General features: G+C 37.0%; 1 protein-coding gene across 15 annotated transcripts in view; it reads left to right on the forward strand.

Annotated features, from left to right (window-relative positions):
- The window catches only part of NAA16 (N-alpha-acetyltransferase 16, NatA auxiliary subunit), a 64,542-nt gene that overhangs the window by 33,160 nt on the left and 10,282 nt on the right, over window positions 1–21,100 (forward strand). For all 15 annotated transcript variants that reach the window (XM_019447405.2, XM_019447401.2, XM_019447404.2 and 12 more), the window contains 4 exons: window positions 7,157–7,229; window positions 10,331–10,500; window positions 10,851–11,003; window positions 15,895–16,023. In XM_019447405.2, coding sequence (XP_019302950.1) covers window positions 7,157–7,229; window positions 10,331–10,500; window positions 10,851–11,003; window positions 15,895–16,023 — 525 coding nt within the window. The remainder of the gene's footprint in view (window positions 1–7,156; window positions 7,230–10,330; window positions 10,501–10,850; window positions 11,004–15,894; window positions 16,024–21,100) is intronic.

Genomic DNA, 21,100 nt, shown 5'->3' on the forward strand with positions numbered 1-21,100 from the left:
ATACTTTCGTCTTTTTTTTTTAATTTTTTAATTAATTTATTCTTGAGAGAGACAGAGAGAGCACGAGTGGGGGAGGGGCAGAGAGAGAGGGAGACACAGAAGCCGAAGCAGCCAGTAGTTTTGAGACACTCTGATCAACAGTTAATGATAATTGTAATTATGTGCATGAATTCGTTTTTTGTTTGTTTAAAGAGAGTTTTAAGTTTGGGGAGAGGAAAATAAAAGCAAGTGTTTTTCCTACCTAGGAAGGCGTCACAGTATAGTATAATGTCTGCTGACATTCATTTATTAATCTCCCTCGTGATTTTTGCCAAATTTAGGTAATACCAATAGTGTTATTTACTTCATATTTTCACTAAATTTGGTTACTTTTTTGTTTTTGTAAAAATCATGGGCTTGTGCTAATATATTTTTTATAAAACACTTAAAAATAAAACTTAAACGTGTGTTTTCATTAAATGATAAATTTGTAGTTATCTTTTTTTTTTTAGGTTTATTTATTTATTTTTGAGAGAGAGAGACAGAGACAGAGACAGAGAGCAAGTGGGGGGAGGGGCAGAGAGAGAGGGAGAGAGAATCCCAAGCAGGCTCTGCACTGTCAGCACAGAGCCCGATGTGGGGCTCAAACTCACAAACTATGAGATCATGACCTGAGCCAAAACCAAGAGTTGGACGCTTAACCGACTGAGCCACCCAGGCACCCCAAATAACATTTGTAAAGTGCTTGTTGATTCAGAGATGTTCCAGAACTATCATTCTGTTACCACTCCATCCCTTACGCCTCATCTCTGCAGGAAATTACTTAATTTTGTTTTGATGTCATAGTTCTTGGACAACTTATCTCTGTGACTAACTCCTTCAAAACCAAAATTGTCACTACAATTACACATTTATTGGAAATTAATCTAGCAGTTTTGGTCCTTGTTGATAAACTACTGTGCTTAGTTTTTTAATTTGGGTAAAAACCAAAAAGTTTCAGTAGCTTTTGTGTTGCAATAACATTTTAACCATGTGATTTATATCTATATGCGAAAAACCTGTATTGCGTAAAATCGTGTATTGGATATGGTGTTTTAGAACTTTGTCCTTAAGTGAGGTTAATAAAATTCTTTTGCACATAAGAAAAGTGAGTCAAGGGCCATACTTTAGGAAATTATAGTAGTCACAGTATTTGCTCAGGTTAGATTTTATTAGCAAAATCAAGCTGCTTCAATCCTGATCAGATATTTAAATCAAGAGAAGGTGGTTAAACTTGGAAATTTTTTCGGTTCATAAAAATTTTGGCTTTATAATTTAAGATGTCCATTTTAAGGATTTTAAATTTTTATTGTGATCTTAGATATCTAACTCAAGTGGATTAGATTTCTTGATTTCAAACGTGTATTTATTTTAAGAGACAGAGCCCGTGAGCAGGGAGGTGGGATAGAGAGAGCGGAGAGAGAGAATCCCAAACATGGAGCTCCAGCCTGGAGCCTGATGTAGGGCTTGATCTCACAAACTGTGAGATCTGACCTGAGTCGAGATCAGGAGTTGGATGCTTACCCAACTGAGCCACCCAAGTGCCCCAGTATTTCTTTTCTTTTTTTTTAATTTTCTTTTTTTAGTGTTTATTTTTGAGAGAGAGTGAGAGACCGAGCACCAGTGGGGCAGGGGCAGAGAGAGAGGGAGACACAGAATCCAAAGCAGGCACAAGGCCCTGAGCTATCAGCACAGAGCCCGACATGGTGCTCGAACTCACCAACCGTGAGATCATGACCTGAGCTGAAGTCAGACACTCAACCAACTGAGCCACCCAGGTGCCCCTGGATTTCTTGATTTTAATGTTTATTTATTTTTGAGAGAGACAGAGCACGAATGCGGTAGGCACAGAGAGAGAGGGAGACACAGAATCCAAAACAGGCCACCGGGCTCTGAGCTGTCAGCACAGAGCCCGATGTGGGACTTGAACCCACAAACTGTAAGATCATGACCTGAGCCGGAGTCAGACGCTTAACCATCTGAGCCACCCAGATGCCCCGTCTTGATTTTAAATGACCGTGGTAAAATACTATTTTCAAGAAAAAGAGCCATTACATATTGAGTTTTATGTGAAAGGAGTTGAGTATATTTTCTCATCGAGATATAAATGGTAAGTAAACTTGAAATAAAATGGATCCTTCTATCTGAATAAAATTCCTTAGACTACCTTTCATAGACAAATTTGGAAAATTGTTCACTTAATTACTAACTTGATGATTATAATACGCATTTTTTGGATTGAACAAACATGACTAATGAACTAGGATTGCTCGTGTTAGCCACACTTTTTTAAAATTTAATTTATTTAGGAGATTTAATGTGGACTTTCTATTATCTTGATTTTTTTTCTTTAATCACATTTATTGTGAAGTCCTGAAGCTGGAGATCTGTTTCATTCAGTAGTTCTTATACTCCTTTATTAAGAATTATATGTAACTTTAGTATGTGTTTTGTTATACTTTTTAAATTATTAAAACAAATGTTTCACTCTAAAAATTCAAAAATACACCTTTACCTAAAACCTGCTCTAGCTGCAGTTTTTGCAAATACCAGTAGATGGCATTGTAAGTTCATGAAAAAATACTTGCCTCCATAAATTCAACAACTTGAATACTGAATTCTAAGCCTGGAAAGTTATAAAATTACAGATATTCTAAGTGAGATTGATGGGGCAGTTTTGGTCATGGTGGGTTAAAAATGTCTATTACCTTTCATTTTGTCTTATAATAATAGGTGGTTATTTTGTTTGTCTTTGCTTTTGTTTTAGTAACTTTTTTTTATCAGTTCACAAGAATTAACAAAGCAGCTTGCTAAAAATAGATTGTGCCGCTCAGAGTTTCTGATTCAGTAAATCTGGGGTTTGGTACCAAAATTTGCATCTCTTAACAAATTACCAGGTGATGCTGATGCTAACATTAATGATGCACATGATCTCAGGACCACACTTTAAGAACCACGTGTTTGTTTGTTTATTGTAGTAAAACAAAGTTTACCATCTTAATCATTTTTAAGTGTACAGTTCTTTGGTATTGAATACATTCACGTTGTTGTGCAACCATCATCACCATGCATCCCCAGAACTCTTTTCATCTTCTAGAACTCTGTACTCTAATTTAAATAATAACTTCCCATGTCCTCTTTCTCTCAGCACCTGGCAACCACCATTATATTTTCTGTTGCTATGATTTTTATAAGTCTAAGTACCTCATATAAGTGGAATCCTAGCATTTGTCTTTTTGTGACTGGCATATTTCACGTAGCATAGCGTGCTCTGGTCCGGATTCATCTATGTTGTAGCATATTGTAGAATTGCCTTCCTTTTTAAGGCTGAATAATATTTCATTGTATGTATGTACCACATTTTGTTTATCCCTTCATCTGTCCATGGACATTTAGGCTGCTTTCACATTTTGGCTGTTGTGAATAATGCTGCTATGAACATGGGTGTACAAATATCTCTTCAAGACCCTGCTTTAACTTCTTTTGGGTATATATCCAGAAGTGGAATTGCTGGATCACTTGGTGATTCTGTTTATAATTTTTTTGAGGAACTAACCGTACTGCTTTCCATTTTATTTATTTATTTATTTTTAATATGTATTTTTGAGAGAGAGAGAAGAGAGACAGAGCTTGAGCAGGGAGGGGCAGAGAGAGGGAGTAAAGCCAGTAAGGCCACTGAGTCTAGAGCTTTTCTTTGTTGGTAGATTTTTAATTGCTGACTCAGTTTCTTTCTTAGTTGTATACCTATTTATATTTTAAAGACTATTTTTATTTTTTTAAGTTTACTTATTTACTTTGAGAGAGAGTGAGAGAGAGAGAGAGAGAGAGAGAGAGAGAGAGACAGAGCACACACATGAGTGGAGGAGGAGCAGAGAGAGGGCAAGAGAGACTCCCAAGCAGGCTCTGTGCTGTCAGCACACAGCCTCACATGGGGCTTGATCTCACAAACCGTGAGATCATGACCTGAGCTGAGATCAAGAGTCGGATGCTTAAACAACTGAACCACCCAGACACTCCAAGTACTACTCTTTTTAAACAGTCTTCATTTAAAAGCCTTATTAATACAAAACAGCACGATTATTGTGTTTCAAAAGAATGTACCTGTATTCTGTTACCCTAAACCATTTGGTCACATTTTTGCTGAGTATGTATCTATACATACATTTTTTAGTGAAGTCATAATGTGTGTAAATTCTTTTCATGTTCTCTTTTTTTTTGTTGCTTACATATTTTTCCCCACTATGAATGTATAATTTCACCTATTTCCCTGTTGCCTTCTATCTTAGAGAATTATGCCATATGATGCTATCTCATGTAGAAGTGTTTTAATTTGGTCTTTTTTTTTTTTTTTTTTTTTACTGATGCCAGTGGGATGGTCCATGACTTCATGGATACTATATCCTGTGACTCTGTGGGATGGGGTTCTAATTTGGATTCAGAATTAATATGATTAAAACATACTATCTTATGTTACATTGAATGTGTGAAGAGATTTCTTTTGTAGCCATACATATCAAAATCTGTTTAGGAATTTTTGATACATGGTCTGCTCTCCAGTGGCACTAGAAATATAGTGAATTTTGGTTAGTTTATAAAGAGGTCTAGGGAAAGAAAAGGAATATAATTGTCTTTCTGAAAATAAAAATGTCTAAAGTTTCAATTTTTATGAAATAGTAAGATTTCAGATCTTATTTTAATAGTAGGTAGATCAATGAATTTGGGTAGGAAAACCGCTAATCGTTTTAAGTAGAGATTCTCACTTTTTGCCTACCAAGGCTGCTAACAGTCATGTGAAATTTCACTAAGCCTTTTTCATTTTTTTTGTAGATATGCTAAGGATTCATCAATGGATGCAGTCACTTGCTAATTTTATATTTTCACATTTTTAGATTGTCCTAGATGTTTACAAACTTGAAAAAAGAGATCATGGTTTATTTACTAACATAACAGACTTACTAACAACATTTGATGTTAGAGATCATAATACATACAGGGCCCTGAAAGTAGGTAGTTAGGACTTCCCAGAGAGACTGATTGGCTGGCTTGTCCCTCTGAAACACACCCTACCCCCACTCCCAGATCAGACAGAACAGAACTTCTTTCAATTTCAAGAACTTATTAATAACATTCTTTGGGGGGGGGGGCGCCTGGATGGCTTAGTCAGTTAAGCATCTGACTTCAGCTCAGGTTATGACCTCACAGCTCGTGAGTTCGAGTCCCACGTCAGGCTCTGTGCTGACAGCTCAGAGCCTGGAGCCTGCTTCCAATTCTGTGTGTGTCTCTCTCTGTCCCTCCTCACTCCTGCTCTGTCTCTCTGTCTCTGTCTCTCTCTCAAAAATAAATATTAAAATTAAAAAAAAAAATAACATTCTTTGGGCACTCAATTTGGAAATGTGTATTTGTAGATATGTGCCTTAATGCCACATCAGAGTGTACTAAGCTTGTCCCTCCTAAACCTTCTCTTACTTTTTTTCTCTCTTGTATATTTTCCCCTTCCTGTTGTCCCTCGTGTGTGTGTGTGTGTGTGTGTGTGTGTGTGTTTAAAGCTTACCCCCTCTCTAATTTTGATGCATTTAGTATGTTTTCCATGCTCTGGCTGATTTAATATGCACCATTTGGTGTTTTGAGCACTAAAACTGATTGGGGAAAGTTTCTTGCCCTGTTATTATTAGTCTCTAGTCTTAATGCACCCCCTGTGAATCTGAGAGAATTGCCATTTAGTTATAAATGTGCCACATCCCATCCACTGATTGATACAGCAAGTAGTCAGAAGCTAAATTCTGGAGCCTTATTACTTGGGTTAAATTTTGGCTCCACTGTTGTATACTTTCAGCTTATTTTTATTTTCCTTTTGCCTATAAGTTCAAGTTAATAATAGTATATACTATCATAGGGTTGTTTGGAGGACAAGTGAGTTAATATAAGTAAAGTACCTAAAACAGTGCCATGTAGGGTTGACTGTAATTATTACTTACAATTTTTTTTAATGTTTATTTTTGAGAGACAGAGAAACAGAACATGAGCGGGGGGAGGGGCAGAGAGAAAGGGAGACAGAATCTGAAGCAGGGTCCAGGCTCTGAGCTGTCAGCAGTGAGCCCAATGCAGTGCTCGAACTCATGAGCTATGAGATCATGACCTGAGCTGAAGTTGGACGCTCAACCAACTGAGCCACCCAGGCACCCCTATAATTATTACTTTAATACATGTAAAGTGCTTTTGACAGTTCGTGGCTTCTTATTGTTGTTCCCTTGTCTGGTATGTTCCCTTTGTCTGGTGGTATTAGCAGCATCCGATGTTTTAAAACTAGAAAACTTAAAAAATTATCACAATTAAAATAATACCATATTTGTCAGATACTATTAAGCGTTTTAATGGATTCCCTTCACTTTTAAATCATTACTTTTTTTGAACTTCACAAGTAAGATAGTTATATTTTTCCAACTTATTCTGAACAGTTAACATCAATAGGCATTTAAAATCAGTTATATATATATAAGCTGTTTTTTTTTCCTTTTGCCACTTCTAATTCATGTCACTTTTAGTTTGCCTCTTTCAGGGCATAGCACATTAACAGTGTGGTTTCTAGTATTTCAGTCCTACTTGAGGGGAGTGTTGAAATGTAACTCTTTCTTAAAATGATCACTAAAAATTAAGGGGGTTTAAACATCTGCTTAGGAGTTTACTTCACCTTTTCCATCAACTCACTGTGTCATTTGGGTCACTGCACTTGAATTTTTTGTTATGAGTGGCTTTAGAAAATCTGAATATGTAATGGTTTACAACTTCACAATATAACCATGAGAAGCAAAAGGCAAACTGTTGGAAAAAAAAAAAAAAGGTTTTGTAGTAATTAGTTATGATTTGTCCTTTGAAAACTCAAAGCTACTTACTGAGATGGGAGATTGAGGACTGAGATGCTGTTTTACTATTAATAAAGAGCAGTATATTTTCTGTGTTTTTCTTGCTTTCCCCTCACACGATGGGGCGGGAGGGGGAGAGGGGAAATAGATATACTAATAGTTAATTTATAGTCCTGAAATAACCTTCACGTTGTTTCCAAATTTAATATACTGCACAGTAAATATAAATAACCTTCAATAAAATATTTTTAAAATTTAAAACTATGTTTCTTTAACAGATTTCTATAATCCAGGAGCTTGTTACGAATTATGAAGCCTCTCTTAAAACGTGTGACTTTTTTAGCCCTTATGGTAAGTTTAAATTAGATTAAACTGGAATTTGAATACTCATTTCAATCCATTTTTAATCACTTAAAGTAAAACTAACATATTTTATGTATGTGCTACACATACCTATTTACTAAATAGTTGTTTTTGAATTAATAATGAAAAGGGCACTTTTATTTATTTATTGTTTTGAGAAAGAGAGAGTACACAAGTTGGGGAGAGAGGCAGAGGGGAGGGGAGAGGGAGAGAGAGAGAGGGAGGCAGGGAGAGGGAGAGAAAGAGAGAGGGAAGCAGGGAGAGGGAGAGAGGGAGAATCTTAAGCAGGCTCCATGTTCAGGAAGGAGCCTGAGGCAGGGCTTGATCCCACAAACCTGCGATCATGACCTAAGCTGAAATCAAGAGACGCTCAACCAACTGAGCCATCCCAGTGCCCCTTGAGAAGATCACTTTCAATCTTACTTAAGTTTTCCACAATCTTGTGAGGTGGGAGCTAACTCTGTTTTAACATGAGTAAGCGCTTGAGAGGTTGAGTGGCTTGTTTAAGGTCATATAGTTAGTTTACACTGAAACCTATTTTTCCCAAATTCCTACTTCTCTGTTCTTTCTACTAGTTCATTACTTTGAATTCTGTATGATTTAGGAGCACCCGGGTGGCTCAGTCAGTTAAGCATTCAACTTCAGCTCAGGTCATGATTTCCCATTTCGTGAGTTTGAGTCCCACGTTGGGCTCTGTGCTGATAGCTCAGAGCCTGCAGCCTGCTTCGGATTCTGTCTCCCTTTCTCTCTGCTCCCCCTGCCCCCACCCCGCTTATGCTCTGTTTCTCTCCAAAAGTAAATAAACATTAAAAAAATTTTTTTTTAAATTCTGAATGATTTGGTTCTTTCTCTCTTTGTAGGGACATGTGTAATTCAAGGCATCTTAGTTTAGAAAACACTCTAGAATGCTTTCAGTCATGCAGATGGTAACTTTAGTCTGAGTTCTTCGTGTATCTTTTACATGTTATTGCTCTTTTGTTTTTGTTTGAAATAAATTTCATAATGAAATATCAGAAACAGAAATAAATAGAATTATGAACCCTTGTGTCCCCTTCACCCAGCCTCTATTACCAGTATTTTGCCAGTCTTATGTAAAGTTATCTCCTGTCTAGTTTTTTCTCTGGGGTATTTTTTTTAATGTTCATTTATTTATTGAGAGAAAGAGCACACATGTGTGCACGCATGAGCTAGGGAGGAGCAGAGAGAGAGAAAGAGAGGATCCTAAGCAGGCTCCATACTGTCAGCACAGAGCTTGATGTGGGGCTCGAACTCATGAACCATGAGATCATGACCTGAGCCAAAATGAAGAGTCAGATGCTTATCCAGCTGAGCCACCCAGGCCCCCCATTTCTAGGGTATTTTTAAAGCAGACATACTGTTTCACCTGTCAGTACCTTAGTGTACATCTCTGTTTAAAACACTTAGAAGATACAACCACAGTGCTATCTCACATAGTATTAACACTCATATCCTAATATCTAATACCCAGTCCAAATGTAAATTTCCCCAGTTTCCTCAAAAACTGTCTCTGCATAAATGGCTTATTTGAATCTGGCTCCAGCATAGGTCCACACTTTATATTTGGTTATGTCTCTGATAATTTTTTAATCGTGATAATTAACCTCCTGCCATTAAAAAAACTACAATCACTATTTGTAGTAGGTCATTTGTATTTTGGAATGTCCCATATTATGGATTTGGCTGAATGCTTTCTCCTGGTATCATTTAATATATTTTGCTATCCAGATTTCATGTGAACTTCTAGTTAGATTTACAGGCTTGATTAGATCCAGGTTCCTTGTGAATACTTCTTATGTGATGCTTTGTACTTCCTGTTGTATCACATCTGGAGGCAGAAGACATTCTGGTTATTTGTCTTTGTGATGTGAAGATTGATCAGGGTTCAGATGTTACAGCCTGATCTGCTGGTTAAAAAGTTCCTCTTACCTAATGATTTTAGCAGTCACTGAGGATCACTGCCTCAATCCCTTTTATTCTATAATCATTTCCCCTCTACATTTATAATAGCTAGAATTCTCTTATAAACAACTTTTCCTTATCAGGAATGCCTGGGTGGCTCAGTTGGTTGAGTGTCTTTAGGCTCAGGTCATGAGCTCATGGTTCGTGCGTTCAACCCCATGTTGGGCTCTGCTCTGACAGCTCAGAGCCTGGAGCCTGCTTCAGATTCTGTGTCTCCCTCTCTCTCTGCCTCTCACCCTGCTTGTGCTCTGTCTCTCTTTTTCTCTCTCTCTCTCTTTCTCAAAAATAAACATTAAAAAATTTTTTAAAAAAGGAACTTTTCTTTATCAAATGTTTGGTTTCCCTGAGATATAGTTTATATAAGAAGAACAAGATAAATGCTTGTCTTTTCCTTTATTATTTGTTTTAATTTATGTTAATTTCTGTGTTTACAAGACTTTTTTTTTTTCTGTGGTATGGGTAAATCCTCCATTCTACTTTTTCTACCTGATTTCATACCTGTATCCATTTTAAAATCCATTTTGAGAGCTTGATATTTATTTATCTACTCTTCTGTAGCTTGAGGAATGGCATGGAGCTCAGCTGACTATGTGTGACTGCTTTTGTCACATGGCAGGGCTAATTCCACCTTGTCAGGAAGGTATCTTCATACCCTTCAACTTGGGGTTTCCCTGATTTGGGGTTGAGTCTTAGGAAGTGCAAAGCCCTGGCAGTTCTTGTCTTTGTGACAGTCTTGCAGTGGTATTTAGGGACATCTGTTCACAAGCTGTGACCTTGATTTTTCTGGGCCTGCTGCCTTATGTTCTCAGCCGGAGAATGCATCTGGCTAGACTGATTCACCTCTTTTCCCCAGCACTGTTTCTTTGGAGTGAAGTAGAGGTCAGAAGTCTGTGAAACCAGCATGTTGTTTCTCTTCCCGGCTGCTACTTTTTGAACTTTATGGCATAAAGTCCTACCTCTCTTTGTTGACATTGGTCATTTTTCTGGGTTTTTTACTGCTTATTCTTATAGTAATTATTAATTTCATCATGCATTAAGGGAGAGAAAGTATATGACTTACTTTACTTTGCCTTCTTCTTTATAATAATTTTATATTTGTTTGATTGCAGAAAATGGAGAGAAGGAACCCCCAACAACACTTCTCTGGGTTCAGTATTTCCTGGCACAGCATTTTGATAAACTTGGGCATTATTCTTTAGCTTTGGATTACATTAATGCTGCAATTGCTGGTACTCCCACTCTAATAGAATTATTCTATATGAAGGCAAAAATTTACAAGGTAAAATCCTAGTCATGTTTTTTGAATAGCTGAAGAATTTGGCTACTTTAAGGACCCTTGGAGTTTTTTCCATATAGAAATAACTCCTATGGTACCCTGATAATCTATTTCTAATACTCTAATAGTCCTAGGGAGTTTTATGTTACATAGTTGTATAAGCAGTGTATAATCAGTGTTAATTACTTGAATCATCTCTTAGTAAATGTAAATTATAACTTATCTAAGGATTTCTAGAGAAGTTTGACAGAAATGGTACCAGATTTCTAGTTTGTCTGTATGATTTATATTCACCCATATTCTTTTAGTAACAAATACTGTGATTTCTTTAATAATGCTTTCATTTCTTAAAGCATATAGGTAATCTCAAAGAAGCTGTAAAGTGGATGGATGAAGCGCAGTCTTTGGACACAGCTGATAGATTCATCAACTCCAAATGTGCAAAATATATGCTTCGAGCAAACATGATAAAAGAAGCAGAGGAAATGTGTTCCAAGTTCACAAGGGTAAGAAATGCCATATGCGAGTGTGTACTTTTCTGAGTTAGTACAATTAAACTTAAGCTCTATGATGATTTGTGAAGTTTGCCACTAAAGTTCATAAGAATTCATTTTTGTCATTATTTTTATTAATCCCATCTAGCTTGTGTCCTAAGGATGGTTTCTTACTGTGGTTCAGTGTGTGTATGCGTGTGCTTCTGGTGGGGGACGGTTGAAAGACAATGATAGGAGCACAGTATCATTATATGAAAATAAGCAATATACCAGACTTCAGTGCTTATATGTAATATTCAATTCACAACTCTTTTGTCTCATTAGTAATTTGTGGCTGCTTTTTATTTCTCTTTTCAGTTTCTTTTGAATTGCTCATAGAGTTTTTTCTATATAGAACCAGCCTCTTCGAGCTATAATTTCTGACATTTCAGAATTTAAGTTCTCTGAAATTGTTGGGCTGAACATCTGTTCCTTTCCTGTCCCTCCTTCCCCATCCGTACATCTCTTTCCACATGAACTTTCTATCTCATTATGAAAATAGTAAGTTTATGGTTCAAAATATATGTAGACTAATGGAACACAATAGTAAGCTCAGAAACAGATTGACATGTATTTGGAAACTTGGTATATAGCCACAGGTGCTTTCAGAATCAGAGATGAAAAGATATTGCTGGCACAACTGACAAAAATAAAATGACATTCTTCTCCACACAAATAGATTCCAGGTTGATTAAAGAAAGTATTAAATTTATCTTTAGAGTTTGAGGTAGGAAGCATTTGTTAAGAAACTAAAAAAATTTAAGTATAAGGGTAAAATTGATATATTTGACCATATTAAAAATTAAAGTGTACATATAACAAGGAATAACCATCAACAAAATGAGACGGTAGACCATAGAATTGGAGAAGGTATTTCCAAACCATATGATGGAATAAGATTTTATAGGGGTGCCTGGGTGGCTCAGTCAGTTGGCCATCTGACTTTGGCTCAGGTCATGATCTCACAGTTTGTGGGTTTGAGCCCTACATTGGGCTCTGTGCTGACAGCTCAGAGCCTGGAGCCTGCTTCGGATTCTGTGTCACCATCTCTCTCTGCCTCTGCTTGTTGTGCTCTATCTCTCTCTCAAAAATAAACATTAAAATAAAAATTAAAAAAAAAAGAATTTATAAAGAACTCCACAAAGAATTCACTGAAATAGTTCCTTAATACACATTGAATGTGACATTGAGGCATAAAGAGGAAACCACATTTCCAAGTTTAATTTCCAAGTTTTAATTAAGATACCCTGGAATAAATAACTTTTACCTCCGAGTGCACATTATGTATACAATGGAGGGCCTTATTGCTGGTGTTTGTGAGTGATTTAGGATGAAAGTAAGTTACCCCTGTGCCCTGTGATACTAATGTTTTCCTCATGCAGCCCCAGCGTACCACCTTCCTTAAATGTTAACTAGATTCTGGTTGTGTTTGGGTGTTTGTCAAAACTGCTTATAATTTAGAAGTCACAGAATAGCTTGAATTTTGTTGTGAAATCTTAACTACTTACAAGAATGTCATAGAAACAAAAACACACACACTAAACCTCAATAAGAGAAAGACAAGATGAGAGAAACATGGGCAAAGGATGTGAATAGTTAGCTCACACAAGTGGAAAATGGAATGGCCAAAAAAGATGCTTGCATTAGTAATTAGAGAAACAATAAGATCTCATTTCGTACCATCAAAGTGGCATAAGTATTCATAGGTATTGGTAAATCATATGTCATATATATCATATATACACATATCTCCTATGTATACATATGGATCACATACAGCAAAACCTTGGATTATGAGTAATTTGTTCTGCGAGTGTTCCACAAGACGAGCAAGCATTTCTAATAAATTTTAACTTGATAAATGAGCAATGTCTTGCAATATGAGTGGTACATGATGCTGAACATCACATGATCACAACTGAGCCAATGGTTCTTGAAAGTCGCTTTGATAAACAAATGCTTTGGAATACAAGCATGTTTCCGGAATGAACTATAGTTACAAACCAAGGTTTTACTGTATACGAAATACATGTCCTGTATATGTAGGATGAGAGAGAGAGAGAACAGATGGTCTATAGGTAGTAGCGTTTAATGAAAACTTAAATGTCTGTACATACACACACAGCTCTCGCTCTCCCTCTCAGCTGTTGCTTTCCCCTCAGAGAGAGCGAGAGAGAGAGAGAGAGCTCTGTGTGTGTATGTACAGACATTTAAGTTTTCATTAAAGGCTACTACTTATAGACCATCTGTTCTCTCTCTCTCATCATAAAAATGGCTTTTGCATCTGAACCTGCCTGAGCTCTCCTTTCTCATATTTAGAGTAATGCTAATAATTTATATACCATTTGTAAGGGGAAATGTAAAGTAGCTTTAACAGTTATTAAGCACTGAGCTAAGTATGTTATATACATAATCTCATTTAATCCTATCAGTCCTCTGATATCATTACTCTCATGTTATACTTAGAAAATATTTAGAGAAGTCAGGTACTGTGCCCATTGGAGATCACCCAGCTAGTCACTCCTTTTGGAGCCAGGATTCTAGCTTAGCAGTCTCTGACACTAAAGCCCATGTTTTAGAATGGTAATAGGAGCAGAAACTGTAGTGACTAGTGTTTCAGAAATTCACACACCACAGGATCAATAGATTGCGAAGTGGTAGATGTAATGTAGAGGGAAAGAAGTAGCAAGAGTGATGGGTATTAGGAGAAGAAAACTAAAATGAGCAAAATCGTCTTAGTGTTCATGTTCACCTACCACTGACTCATGTGTTTGTCTGACGTTTTGCAGCAAGGTGGGTGAGGCTCTGAAGGGGTCATGTAGTAGATAGTGCAGGGGTTCAAACTCTTTGATGCCCTTTGCCCTGTGGCACAGATTTGGAGACGGTAAGAAGTACAGGAGTAGATACAGAAGCAGGCGGTGTCTGTGCAGGAAAGTACCACCTGGAAGCCAAAGCAGAGATCGGAAGGAAAGTGCAGTTAAAATGAATATACAGGGGTTCCTGGGTGGCTCAGTCTCTTGAGCGTCCGACTTCGGCTCAGGTCATGATTTCACAGTTTGTGAGTTCGAGCCCTACATCCGCCTCGCTGCTGTCAGCCTCAGGGCAGAGCCTGCTTTGGATCCTCTGTCCTCCTCTCTGCCCCTCCCCCACCTTGTGCTCTCCCCCAAATAATAAATATTAAAAAAAAATAAAACGAATATACAAAACTTCTTAACTAGATCAAGTCCAGTGATTTTAAAAACCAACCAACCAACACACACACACACACACACGCACGCACGCACGCACCCAAGTCACAGACAACCAGGATGTGTTTGAAAAGGCACCACAGAATGAAGAAGAAGGGGAATGGTTGTCTGTTGGAGGAGAGGAGTCATCAAACCCCGTGGCTCAGCTGGCTTGTCAGAATTGCCTCTGGTAATTCACTCTTGACAAGCTGTCCTGCTGGATGGAGACCTGGGTCTGCTCAGCCACCCTCGTTCCTGGGCCAGATGGGCCCAGAACGTGTGGTGGATAGCCCAGGGAGTGAGCCAGCAGAGGCAGACTGCTAACCTCAAATAACCAGTTTATGTCTGATTATAAGTGATTCTATCTGATCACTAATAAGTGAGTGAAGTGTGCATATTTTCTTCTGGCAGATTTTTCAGTGTTTTAGAACCTGTGTACAGAGTTGCTGATGCAAGCTGGACAGTTCTAGTTGGTAAAGATTTTGAAATGAAAAATGTAGATTTCTTATAAAAATATGTAGTCACCAAAAGATGGAAAATATATACAACCATAAGGAAGAAATAACATACACCCATAATTCCATTCACTGAGAGATAACCAGTTTTTACACTTTTAATGAGAATACTGAAATTGGAGCAGGTCACAAAAAATGGGTGTGAAAAAGAACTGAAGACTGAAATTATTTATGAATATGTACCTTTGCCATTTTTCCCTGGGGTCACATAAAATATATTTGAAATAACTCTTCTAAATTGTGATAAAACTCCAGTGGCCCTCCATTGAAACTAGGTACTTTAGGTCTTACACTCTTCTCAGAATTCTCATTGAACCCAAGTTAACAAATATTCTTTTTATTTATTTTTTATTTTTATTTTTTGAGAGAGAGAGACACACACACAGAGGATGTGTAGGGGAGGGGCAGAGGGAGAGGGAGAGAGAGAATTAAGCAGGCTCCATGCCAAGCTCAGAGTCTGATGCAGAGCTGAATTTCACAACTGCAAGATCATGATCTAAGCCAAAACAGGAGTCTGACACTTAACGGACTGAGCCACCCATGTGCCCCTAAGTTAACAGATATTCTTTACAAATTCCCTTATTTGGCTTTGTCAGCCTAATGCAAATGGGAGGAGTTGGTATGGAACAAGAAGCAGACCCAGGGACACAAAGATAGTGCCAGCTGATAGCCTGAGGTGGAGGGAGGAGACCAGGAAACCAAAGGAGCCCTGGAACTAACAGATTCAGCAGTAACTGGGTGTACATCACAGTGACCGAGTCAGCAAGGAAAGGTTAAGCAGCGGTTGCTTAAAAAGAAAATAAGCAGTGCTTCCTAAGGATTACTGTTAAATATTTTAAATATCTAAATAAATGAATATTTTAAATAAAAGTGTTCAAAAACTTAGTTTCAGCAATCTGGAGTCTTTTCTGGGTAGGGTGTTGAATACCCCAACAGAGCTGGGTAAATAAGACATTACGTAATTTCGCATCAGTAGGAGCCTTTGGAAGAACCTTGAGCTATTTGTCTATTGCTATGTATTGTCATAATGATACTTGTAGCCACAGTTGTAAAAGAGAAAATGAGGTCTTTAGGATCTCTTTTGTTGTTTGTGTCCTATATTTATGAATGCTTCTGTTTCAGGAAGGAACATCTGCTATGGAAAATCTAAATGAGATGCAATGCATGTGGTTTCAGACAGAATGCATTTCAGCTTACCAGCGTTTGGGGAGATATGGGGATGCCTTGAAAAAATGCCATGAAGTAGAAAGGGTAAGTTGTAGAACTTTGACTTTACTTTTCTCCTGTAAGGTGATGAAAAAAGCGGGTTGATTTCTACATGGGATCATCTACCTGTTCTGCTTTGGAAACTTCACTGTGAAAAACATGCTTGGTCTTTAGCTTTTCAAACATTCAGAAGTTGTGAATAAGTGATTGCTTTGTTTTGATCTTCAAATGGTTATGATTGAGACAGGTCTGCGTAATTTGGTCTGAGGGAAGAAGGAAAAGATGAATTTATCAAGCCATTACTGTTATTGTTAACATATATTCAAAATTTGTTTTTCCTAATCCGGCCATTATTTGATCTCCTCACTAGCCCAGAAGGACACACAAGCTGATGGCCACCTCTTTCCCCTTTACATCAGGATCTGCTCTGGAGCCAGCCTCTCTCCAGTTTGTCTTCCCAGGATACTTGTTCTCATGTCCGATACTTTGTACAGCAATCTGTGGCTGGTTTGCAGGCTTATTTTATTACTTGCTTTTAGGATTATGTGTGATGTGTCCTAGTGAGGGGACTTTTCTTTTCCTTTGTGTGAATTTTGTTTTCCTGTTCTTTGTCATCTCTGAAGCACTCTCCTTCCAAATGGACAACAGGAGGAAAAGAGCCACAAAAGCACCCCTGAGGCAGTCCTCAGCAGCCCTCAGTTGTGGGGTCAATCGGCAGCACTGTTCCCATGCTGACGCAGTATAAAACCACAGGCGTCGTAGTCAGGTGAGCCTGATGTCTGCACTCTAGCAGTCACTTTGGCCTTTTTCCCCATGTGAAACTTCCAAGGTTACCCAAAAGAAAGCCTAAATCTTAGGGGGTGGCTTTTGCTGGGAACTGGAACTAGGATTATACCTGATCCCTTTTGGAAATAACCTAGTTTTTTGTTTTTGTTTGGTTTCTTTGCTTTTTTCTTTTTGAGCCTGGGCTTGCTGGCTATATCTCTGGGGGAAAATCCATATCTTCTCCTTGAAAAATATAAAGCCCTCAGATGATACGCGAAATACTTAGGCAATATCCAAGCATTCTAATTTAAACCCGGCTCTTATTTCTGTGATAAAACCATAGATCACCAGTTTGTTTCAACATTCCTTAGATGACCAGCACTTTAAAAGCATTCTTGTTACTAAGGAAAGATACATGCTTATTACCCAGGACATTCTCAGGGAGCAATAGATTGTTTCCTGAATGAAGAAGCTACTAGGCACTTATGGATCAGTAATTCCAGCAAGGGCATGGCTAGATATTTACCAGATTTTCTGTGAAAGTGAAATTTGCACATCCTTAGGGTCATTATAACTATGAGTGTCTCCAGCTTCAGGCCCACCCCTCCTAATATTCATGACTATCAATAGTTCTCTTGGTGGTATTTCTTGAGGATTGTTAGAATATGATTAATAGCTCTTCCATTACAAAGTTTCATTTAGATTATGCTCTCCCTTAAATTTTTAGTGACTTTTGTCTGAGTGACATGAAATAAAAGTCTGTAATGTCAGATAAACTGTGTCTCTTGTTCAAGAAATAGGATTTGACTGGTAGAAAGCATTTTTGAAGAAAAAAAAAATAGAAAACCATTGGCTATCAGAGATTAAAATAGGCAGAAATTGTCACCCTCTGGTCATGTTATATAATCATTTCTAGAAACTTTACTGTTTCTGTTTTGGATTTGTTAGTGCTTGAGGACAGAAAGAACCAGACACAGATAAGTGAGGGAAGAGCCTATTCTTATGCCATTTGTGAGCTAGTCTTTTATAGTGAGTTATTCATAGTAAAAGTAAGACTTAACTCTTCTAGTGTATGTAGAAATGTGAGTGCTTAGTATAAATAAGGTGATTAAATATTTGCCGATTGATTAATACTAAATTAGTAATGCTATTAATTTCATTTCTAATAAAATTAACATAATCTGAAAGAATTCTTAATGATATAATTTGTTAGGATTTAAGAGTAATTACAGAATTCAGTGATTTATTATGATAAATATCTTCATGACCTACTTTTGTGCCTGGATTTTAAGTATTTTAGTAAAGAAATGATGACCTTTCAAAAGTAAAACTTTGCAGTTAACCTTCACCTTCAGTGAATACGGATGTAAGTTCAAATAAGGTCTAGGCCTTTCTTCTGCCTTCAAGAACTTACTCAAGAATTCTCCCCTTGAAGGCAGTTTCAGCCATGACATGTATTGCTGTAAGCTTTTAGTTAATTGCATTTGTAATGTTAGAATTCTAGAATGGCCCAGGATAGTATTTTTTTTGCTTTCATCTTGCAGCCCTCATAGGATTTTAGGATTATATGTAAAGGTTATGAAGTCCAGCCTAATCTGATGTTTAGAACTTGAGGTTTATTAAAAATAAAACAGCCATCTTTAAAGATACTAGATATAAACATGTGTTCATAATAATTTTATATTTCAAGACTTTTTTCTTTTCTTTTTTCCCAGGGATTAGTTTCTCATTTTAGTATGCTGATTTATGTCTGAAATGGATCAGTAATACTTATTTCTAAAACTTTATGATAAGATCTAGGATTTCTGATAGATCAGAACCATAGGCAGTTCATAACTTTATCTTCTAGCATATCTTAACCTTTATCTAGTTGATGTGTGCTTTATAATAACAGATTTTCTATAATGGGGGTAGAGTTGCTTACTACCCTAGTTCGTCTAATTATTATTATTTTTCAAATCAGAGGTTTTTGTTGCCTTTCTGTATATGACCTTTTGTTGGGCTCCTCCAGGGTTGCCGAGAAGTAAGGGGGTGGGGGAACCTGGGTAAGAAGAGAGGGACTAATACGGAATTCCTAAAGGAAACCGTGCTCTTAGGCCACGAATAGCATTTCTTTATTCTCTACTGACTCGTCTTATTTTGATTCAAGCCTAATTTTGACAAATTAAGCAATTCCTGCCCCTCCCCCAAAGAACTAGTAATTTATGATGAGGGGAAAATGGAGTTAAGAGTGTGAGCTGTCTATTAAAATTTGGTTACCTGGTTTCTGCAGGAAGCTGATAAGTGACCGTATTATGCTGGAGTATGGGGAAGCTAACTTCACCTGTTTGTGTCATCTAGCTTATTTTTATGTTTTATCAATCTAGAGACTTAAAAATCACCCCAAGATAGTATAAGGGAGATCTTTGTGGGGATGGAATAGTTCTGTGTCTTGATTGTGGTGGTGGTTACATGAATCTACACATGTGATAAAATCGCATTAGAACTATATACCCACATTGTATCAATGTCAGGTTTTTGATTTTGTTCTCACACTATAATTATGGAGGATATAACTCTTAGGAGGAAATTGAGAGACCAGTGTACGGGGTATCTCTGCACTACCTTTGTAACTTCTTATGTATCTATAGTTGAAAATAAAAAATTAAAAAAAAAAAAAAAAAAAGTCAAGCTAAGATTATTTAGTTGTTTCTTAAAAGGATTCTACAATATAGCGTTTCTTCCCAAAGCAAAATTATTTTGTTAGTATCCTACTTTTTCTAATTAACTCTGGCCATATCCTGTCCACAACTATGAGCTTACTATAGAGTGATCAACATCCAGGTTTGCCCGGGGCAAAGCGTATTCTTAAGACACTGGACTTTCCTTGGAAAAACTGAGAAAGCCCCAGGCTAGCCAGGATAAGTTGGTTACCCTATATATGGAAGACTAACTGGAGAGAGGCAGCCTGTGGGCTGTTACTGATAAAGAGGCGGCTTAAATGTTTGTGGTTCTCTACTGCTCCCTCTAAGACTTGACCTAGAATATACGTCTACTAAAGCTGCTAGAGTATCTCTTAAAACTTGTGTCTGCCTTTTACACATAAATGTTTCTTAACTTAAAAAAAGGTCCTGTAATCTCTTAGATGTTATCATCTCATTATGTATTCCTTGATGTGGGCACTGCCATTTTTCCTCAGTTGTATTGAATTTTAAGATTTGGTGCTAGACATAACTTGATTTATATTAACCACGAACAGCTTTATGAAACCTGTAATCCTTTGATAAAAAAACAAGTTTATGTTGATACTTATGAATTGATTTGTCTTATTGATGGGAGGAGTGCAATTTTCAAATATAACACATTAAAGCATGATTCTTGAAGTTATAAACTAATGTTGAATGTTTATTTTTTCCCATTTTTTCCCCTCCACACTGTGTGCTTTTATACTTCTTACCTTAGAATTCTTCCCTTAAAGTCTCAGGTACTTAATGTCATTCTGTGTGTAGTGTATTTCTAATTACCAACACAAATAAAATTATGAAATGATGTGGACAGTTGCTAATGTGTCTTCTGCACAGTGAGTTAGTACTTAGGCCCCCAGGACAGAGGGGAGATGAAGTAGCAGAAGAGCTTAATTTGTATTCATGTATTGAATCATTCATTTTTGTGTATATTTTTGGAGAAGCTAAAATAGGGGAATAGAAAGAAGATGGAGGCAGAGAGGCATATAGGAAAGAAAACAAAAGTATCAGTTGTTTTGAATTGTTAATCATCTCCTTGCAATGTAAGGAATTGGTTCTTTAACTTTTCGGGCCATGAACCCTTTGGGAATTGGATGAAAGCCTTGAACTCTCTGCTTAGGACAATGTTATTATGGTTATTTTATACATAGACTCTAGTTTAGGAACCATTGCTAAAATGGAATGTTGGTAGAATAATGGGAGTTTATTAAATGAGAAAAAGCTAGAATGCTCTGTGTTCAATGAAATTTTTAAACTATCTTATTTGATCACTTAACAACCTTATGAAATTGGCTATGTGGATTTCTTTATTCCTACCTAATTTAAATAATTGAAGCTGTAGGAAATTAAGAGGTCACATGCGTGATAAGCATTTTCTCTCTTGAGTTAGCAAAAACTGTGCTTATTGAATGTTAGGCCTGTGCCATGCAGTAGGGATAGAGATGACAGGGCTTGTCCTCAAAGTTGAGTAGAACAGTCTGATTTGTAAACATTTAATGTGAACCTGTGTATATTTGACCTTCATTCAGAGCTCCATTTAACTCTGCCTTGCTCATTTTGGGGGAATATGGAGGAGAAATATTTCACTAAAACAAAATTATCAATATGTACTGATTTCAAGGTTAAAAAAAATC

The sequence above is a fragment of the Panthera pardus genome, unplaced genomic scaffold, assembly GCF_024362965.1.
Source record: "Panthera pardus isolate Hobbes unplaced genomic scaffold, ASM2436296v1 HiC_scaffold_1, whole genome shotgun sequence".
Lineage (NCBI taxonomy): Eukaryota > Metazoa > Chordata > Mammalia > Carnivora > Felidae > Panthera > Panthera pardus.